Source organism: Phoxinus phoxinus (assembly GCF_949152265.1).
Source record: "Phoxinus phoxinus genome assembly, chromosome: 15".
In the NCBI taxonomy this organism is placed as follows: Eukaryota; Metazoa; Chordata; class Actinopteri; order Cypriniformes; family Leuciscidae; genus Phoxinus; species Phoxinus phoxinus.
Window position 1 is genome coordinate 27,746,717 of NC_136890.1, and position 7,663 is coordinate 27,754,379.

The 7,663-nt window shown below is 38.5% G+C and overlaps 1 protein-coding gene across 3 annotated transcripts; it reads left to right on the plus strand.

The window, feature by feature from the left end:
* The first annotated feature begins 353 nt into the window (after positions 1-353).
* Positions 354-7,364, plus strand: LOC307012218 (uncharacterized protein). Of its 3 annotated transcripts, none has more exons than XM_079638629.1 (4): positions 354-536; positions 4,646-5,280; positions 6,105-6,218; positions 6,737-7,364. In XM_079638629.1, the coding sequence occupies exons 2-4, from the start codon at positions 4,678-4,680 to the stop codon at positions 7,076-7,078; spliced, it is 1,059 nt and encodes a 352-aa protein (XP_079494755.1). In that variant the 5' UTR covers positions 354-536; positions 4,646-4,677; the 3' UTR covers positions 7,079-7,364. The 3 variants fall into 3 exon arrangements, with proteins under 3 accessions (XP_079494755.1, XP_079494757.1, XP_079494756.1); XM_079638631.1 differs by having other exon boundaries at positions 361-3,214; XM_079638630.1 differs by having other exon boundaries at positions 361-635.
* Positions 7,365-7,663: the final 299 nt, after the last annotated feature.

Consider the following 7,663-nt stretch of genomic DNA (forward strand, 5'->3'; position numbering starts at 1 on the left):
AAATTGATAGATTAAAACAATTCTACAATGTTTGCTTTTTAAAAATGTCACTGAAAAAAAGATTCTTATATTGTCTGTTTTACATTTCTACTATTTTCCAGCTGATGAATGATGAACAGGTACAGTCAACCAGAATCCGCTCGAGCATTTTAAGCGCCAGACGACATAACAGCAGCGTGCATTGGTGTGGAAGCTAATATAGTTATTTACAATGATTAAAACAGTTAGTAATGATTTATATTTTAAATGAACAGTTCAGTTAAACTTTACCAGATGTTTTACTTTTTGTCAGCTTCTATACCGAATTACATTCAACTTTTGTCTAACAATGACTTCTATTTTGACACTGAAGACCAAACTCCGGAAGTTTACTCCGGAAGTCCCCGCTGAGTGCGGAGAGCGAGAGAGGGGTGCATGCAAATGTTCGATGACAGGTTTATTTAATGGAAAAACAAAACGTATGAATTCCATCTGTGAGCTTTGCCTTGGAGACATGACTGTGCCGCCTTTTCCGCGATTGAAGTGACCAATTTTAGGTATATGACAACTTTTGGTTTTAGTTTGATTTGGATACGTTAAACGTTTCCTGTTTCCTACGTTTGTCTATGGTCCTTCCTAATGACAAATCCACAAAGGTAACGATGATTTTCGACAAAATATCTTAAGTTAAAACTAGAAATATTTACAATATCGTCTTTTACAATATCTCTGTCATTTCGTTTATTGTTTAAAGGAGCTAAATGTATAATTTAGAAACCATTATTATTGGCGACACCGGTGGCCGTTAAGCGAACTGCAGCCAACTTACTGCTCGTGCTCGCACTCGTGCACACGTAACGTAGCTTACAAGAGGACCCGGCCGATATATTATACATACTGCGATTCTGCAAAGTTCTTTTTAGTTCACATGGCAACAGAGAATATATATTATTTTTGTTTGTCTAATTTTGTTTAGTTTGTTTTTAACAAAATGGACTGTGGGAAGTTGTCCAAAAGTAAGCTACAGTCTTGCGTAACCTTAAGCTGGGGACAAACTTAACGACTGGAAGGCAGATTATGAATGCAATTTGATATTTAAGACTGATCATGACCAAATGTGCAGAGTCAGAGACAGTTGTGTTCAGTTGGTGTTCACAGTCGGTGTTTAAAATCTGCTGCAGTCGTTGGAAACAGTCTGTAAGTGTGTTCGGTTTAGTCTTAAAATGTTTTAGCTAGTCGTTAAGTGTGTCACTGGCTTTAGGGGTAAATAGAAGTTGGAAATACTTTTGCAGCGAAAATGGCATTCTCAAATTTTGGCAAAAAATATGCTGCCCCTCCCCTGGTCATATACATCACATCCTTTACATTTTCTCGGCAAAAACTTCCCTAGTCCTGTCCTTTACATAATAATCAGTCAACTCAATATTCTTTCATAGAAAATAAAAGAAGTCGGGGAAGGTCTAGTTTTTTAAGGTTCGTTAGAAGCCGTTCACACAATGGCATTAATACATGAAAATGTCTGTATATAGCCCCTTTAATTGTAGTAGTTAGTAACAAAAACTTAAGTAGCTAGGCTGTTGGACGAAGCTAGTAACAATGGTAGACTTTCTTTAAAATCTATTTTATTGAACTTAAAGGTCCCATGACATGGGGTTATTATATTATTTTATAATGTTTCCTGGGTTGCCCTTATAATGTTAGTATGTTTTTTAGATAAAAAATATTTATAATTTAGAAACAAAAGGCATTTTTCCTAGCCCAGTTTTAGCCTCTGATTTGAACGCTCTGTTTGAAGGGGCGTGTCTGTGTGAGACTTCGGTGTAACCGGCCACTGCTGTGATTGGCTGACATGCTTGCATATGAAATAGCTACTTATTACATGTGAAACTCTCTCGAATAGAGCATCACAGTCCCGCCCACAGCCCGAGAGAGCTCTGGTGCCGGAAGTAAATTTCCCATTCATTTCTCCCATTGACTTTTGGAAAAATCTGTATCTAAAGAGTTCTAGAGCATGTCTGAGGATAACCAGCTATGGCTGAACTCATAAGCATACAACATATCATTTCGAGTAAAAAAACGAAGAGAAAATCCAAAAAAAGGCAAAGGTACAAGACTGTGTACATATTTTCATTTCCGAGCGAAGGAACTACTCATCCCATAAACCACCGCGCCTCACTGAAGTCGACTGAAGCCACAGCCGCAAAAGAGCCTTTTGAGTGAATTTTATATAGTAAATGTGTAGTTAACAGCAGTTATTTCAGTAATAATCGTGTAAATAAAAATAATAATATATTGTATGCGTGTGTGAAAGCGGTTAACGATAGCGTTAGCAACATGGTGCAGCTCAGTCATCAACACACGTGTGTTCAGTCAGTGTGTAACGTTAGTTTGTGTGTTTATTTCAAAGCCCTTTATGACACAGGACACTCTGCTGACAGGACAGGTTGAGGTCCATGCTAATTTTCATGATGTTATAGTTCATCCTTAATTGTAATAACATTTAATGTATTTTCTTAATATCCACAACAAGTGAAAATTAAAAAGTGATGGTCAGCATACCAGAAAGTGCACAGCGCCACCGGTCTGATGCATGGACCGCTGCATGGTCTGCTCTTGGACCGTCATATTCAGTTTATTAACTTGCCATGAATTATTACACAAATGTTCAGTAAATGCATGAAGAGGTAACGTTATGCCTAGGCTTAATATTGTTTTGACAGTGGCATCATAAAAATGCTTGATATGACTCATACCATATGAAGGCTACAGTAGCCTATCTAAAGTGAACGATAAGTAATGGATGATGTAAAGGTTGTTATAGCGAATACAACTCGCGAAAGGCTGATTATGAGCCCGAAGCGAAGCCTGAAGGGAGTTGTATTCGCTATAACAAACTCGCTATACATTATCCCGCTTATTACATGGCTACCTACCAAATAAATAAATAATTTGACACAAAATATTAATTTAAAAAGGAATGTATTGATTTAAAAACTATTTATATGGCTTCCGCTAAAGAAAACAGTCCGTTCAAGTCTCTACCAGAGAATGTAGACGGGCTCTGGTCTCTACTGTTAGAATCCTGCTTCCATGGCAACGCTCTGACCTTCGCGGGGTTTACACGACATCCACCAATCAGATGCATCACTGTGGGATTGTGGGATTGTTTAGGATTGTGGGTAATGAAGTACTTATCCAAGACATCGCGAATAAAAGGCATTTATCTCAAATCAAGGTTAGTGCCCCATGAACTTTTGGCGTTTATTTGAGCATATACAATCGCTTAGTACAGCCGTTGCTGGTTTTAAGTCTACCATGTATGGTTACGTTTTTATGGCTTATACCCCAAATGTCTATGGAGAAATTGTATTGAATTTTTACTTCCGGCACCGGCTGTGGGCGGGACTGTGATGCTCTATACTTTTACTACAGTTATTATACGTTTTTACTATTACAGCTATCGAGATTAACAAATCGTCAGAAGTTTTTAAAGTATTTAGATCTATTCCCATCACATAAAATGTTGCTGTGATGAGCATTGCGCAAGCATGAGTCTGTTATTGATCGTGAGAATGAAGATCTTATCATTGCAACGCAGTTTCTGCACTCTCTCTAATGCTTTCACCAATGCAAACACGATGATGTAAATACAGTAAGAGCTAAATGTGCAGTGTAACGTGCGTCATTGATTCCATAACGAGTTTGGCTAGTGTCCATAAACTCGATCGCGCTGTGTCCATGAGAAAATGAGCTAGGAAGTATAGGAACGCGTGCGCGCGATTCCTACAAAGATTGTTCTTTGATCGCTTTCTGTATATAATTTATTCAAAAGAAACGATGTGAAGTTTATATTTTAGTCACTGGCTTGACTTACTGAGGCATAAACAGCAGTATTGAACGATTTGAGAGAAAGATTACCTGTCTGAACTTGAACAATTACACATCAGAAAGTGTTGTTTGGCTCGATCGATTTATTTTCAGACGTTCGTCGAAGCCACCTCTATGACCCAAGTTGAGGAAACAGTCGTTGGTGAAATGTTTGCCGCAGACATGCAAAACTTTGGGGAGTTGTGTCGGCGCATTTCCAGAGAAAATGAAATTAATCCACTGGTTCTTCTGGGGCTTGGATGAAGGAACTAAAAAAAGGCTTCGGTGTTCATTTGTACATCCAATTATTGAGCAATTATTATGCTTCACTCGCTCAAAAGCCATGATATCTCCCGTGGACAAACTAAAATCGCGCGCACGCGTTCCTGCTTCCTAGCTCATTTTCTCATGCGGGAAATATTCTCTGGGCGGGCAAAGCAGAGAAAGGGGAGGTAACATTTCCTCCGTATGACGTCATACGGAGGAGATTCAAGATCAGCCCGATTGAGCTTCCACTTTCTCAAAGGCAGAGAAAGATAGCAAAAGCTCGATTTACACCGATTGAAATTTCTAGAAATTTGGGGACCATATAAAGGCTAGGGGAACTCATATTAATGTTAAAAAACTTCAAAAAGTGAAAATTTCATGTCATGGGACCTTTAAGTATTTTATGAGCTAAGGTCTTTAGTTTAAGTTGACCACCTCTGTATGTTGAGTAGGCTGTTTAGTAATAATAAAATGCAGAGACATATATAAAAGCTCAGCAGACTGCAGTAATATGAATGCTTTATTCAACCAGGCCCACAGGTTCAAACTCTTCCGTGATTCAGCATGTCCTGCATGGAGAACATTGTTGTTTACATTCCCAAAGGAACATGTGTCAAAAACATCCCCGTGCAGTCCCTGTCCAGCTCCACGGCCAGGAAGATCCGTGTCGCCCTTTCTCAGCATGAATCAGAGAAACCGATGCCGCAGACCGTGACGTGGATCTGTCCGGTTGAGCTGCGGGAAAAAGAAGTGGCTGTGGGCAAGGACAGCAGAGAAACACAGGGCCAGAGGCCGCTGGTCACCAAAATAACTCCAGGCCAGTTTTTGCTGCCTGTTGTGAGTTCCAGCATCACTGCCTTTAAGGTCTTAAGAGCAATTTTAAAAACGCACAAGCCCAAAATACAGTTTTCAGGGCTGGAGCCAGAAGCGGCCTCGTTTCCCAGCATCAGGGATTCTTTTCAGCGAAATGCCATCATCGTGTTTAACGGTCAGATCTTCCTCTCAGTGAGGAAGTCACGCTACAGGCGAGTGAGACTGCAAAACTCTCCCTCAGCACCTTCAGGTGTGTGTCTGGTTTCTCCCAGTCAACAGCACCAGATAAACACTCCACCTAGTCGTCAGGCACAACCGCTCCCAGACCCTTCACCCAGATCACAGCAGAACAAGGTGGGACATTTCACAATTCCTATTCAGTAATATTGGACTGCACTGACACTACCGGATGAGACCCAAATTTGAACTTTATTAAGAACACTAACATTGCAACATCGACACTGTTATTGAACTGAATCAACACTCAACTGACTTGATACACTATTGTCTTCTGTTGTTTTACATCTTTAACTTGTTTTATAATTGATGAACTCTAACATTATTCACAGTTATTTAACTCAACATTGAACTAAATAAAGCTGAATTGTATTATGTAGAACTGCTTTACAGTCGAAATTGAATTTGTTTCATAAGTGATGAATTTTACAATATTTGCACTGATATTTTCATCTTTAATAATGTGAAGCTGCTTCAAAATTTCTTTAATTTTAACAAATTTACTTTAAATTGCAAAAAATATTTTTTTATTAAAAACTATTTAGATTAACTGTAGATGGTTAAATTGGACAAGTTTATTGATATTCAAAGTAAAAAAACAACAACAACTATAAAATACAATATAATATGACGCTCCAAAATCACTTAACCGGCTTCTTGCTGAGATATACTTGTTATAACCTCTTTCTCTGTTGTCATCACTCTTAAGATGATTTCAATTTCATCCTGCAAGGAATCTAAAAGCAACGTTATATAATAAAATAAAACAATTACAATATCTATTCAACATCCCTTTTATATTACTTAGATATAAAGGTTCAGAAAATATTTTTTTTGTGTGTGATTCTCTTCACTTTTTATATTGAGCATTATTTGCTTTAGGCCGTTGATACTGTCTTTATTTGATTTCTGATTGTTGCATGTCTCTTTCCAATCCACAGACTCAGGATGGTCAGGCTCCAGTTACAGATCTTGACATTAACCAGCACATTTCACCAAAATTGGTCTCTGAAGAAATGCCTGAGCAATGCTGTACGGGCAAAGAGTGTCAAAAGGTCAAGCTTTAATCTTTATTTTACTCTGTAATTAAGTCTTGAAGATGGGCATGATAATCTTACATGATTAAAAGTGCTGTAAATGTTTTTGGTTCGGAATCCCATGTAGAAAATGTCATGAGAACTAAAATATATGTCCTGAAATGTATTGGCAGTCCTGCTTTTTTAGCCAATCTCAAATGTTCAGTGCCTGTCAATCATTTACCTGGCTATTTTGTTGGCACCCCCTGGTAGCATTTCTTGTTTTTGAGTCACTAACGTAAGCCAGAAAGATAGAGAATAGCAGATTTTTCTTCTCTTGAAAACGGCTACTTTTGAATGGCTGTCATTGGAGAAAGATGCTTTCAGCAGGGACCAACTTAACCATGCTAACCAGCTAAACCTTGATTGCTTGGTGACTAGTAAAATAACTGAAATCCCTTACAGTACCTTTTAAATCTGTGTAAAAAAAAAAAAAAAAAAGAGTGATTCGGTCATTTGGTGCTGTTGAAATCTAAACTTTGCCTTTGAATTAACAGGAAGGTGAGGAAACCTCAGAGTCCAGGTCGGCGAGTAGCCCACCCAAACCTCCTGAAGATCTGGAGTCCAGTCAGGAGCCCAATATCCTCCAGCAGTCCCAGATCCTCCACGCGTCGGCTAGAGGCTCAGAGCAGCCCGAAGCAGCAGCTGGAGAAAGAGAGGTGCACGAGGATGGCAATGAGCAGTTAGAGGCCGCATTGCTCCCCAGAGCTGAGAGCTGTCTTGCTTTTGACTTTGAACAGTTGGCCCAGGAGGAGAGAATCAACAACCTACGAGCTCGGCTGAGGGAGAAGGAAGCCGCCCTCAGCATCTTTAACTCAAAGCCGACGGATCAGATTTAGAGGATCAGACTTTGCCAAAGATGTCCGTTCAAGCGGTGTCAAAATTCCTCGGACATAATTTCATTTGAGAAGAAATGTCTAAAACTTTGGTTAAGTTCATTAATTTAAATAAAATAGTGTCAAAAAATTTGTGCAATAAATACAATTAATAATTTATCAGTTTGCTTTGGCACAGGTATCACAAAATCTGTTTGGATTTACTTTAGCTTCTAAAATTATGTAAAAATGTAAAATGTCAGTCGGTTCATTGGTTGAAATAAAAAAAGGTTTTGTGTCAAACTAAGAATTGGTTATTAATGTACCCACACATCTGACTGGTAACATAACGTTTTGTCTCTATTTTATCTTTAAGTGTGTACTCTGTGATTGATTGTGAATGCGTTCCTTTGTTTTATCATTTCAGTTCAAGCCCACACACTCCGAAATCACTTAACCGGCTTCTTGCTGAGATATACTTCTGATAACTTCTTTCCCTGTTGTCGTCACTCTTAAGATGGATTTCAATGTCATACTGCGGGGAATCTCTAAACCGACTTTATATATGATAATGATGACAATTAAAAATGATATATGCTTACACATAAT

Excerpts from the sequence above, each read along its gene's own strand:
- LOC307012218 (XM_079638629.1), top strand. The coding sequence starts at position 4,678 with ATGTCCTGCATGGAGAACATTGTTGTTTACATTCCCAAAGGAACATGT. Across the intron at positions 5,281-6,104 it reads CCAGATCACAGCAGAACAAG|ACTCAGGATGGTCAGGCTCC; the intron begins GTGGGACATTTC and ends TCCAATCCACAG. Across the intron at positions 6,219-6,736 it reads CGGGCAAAGAGTGTCAAAAG|GAAGGTGAGGAAACCTCAGA; the intron begins GTCAAGCTTTAA and ends TTGAATTAACAG.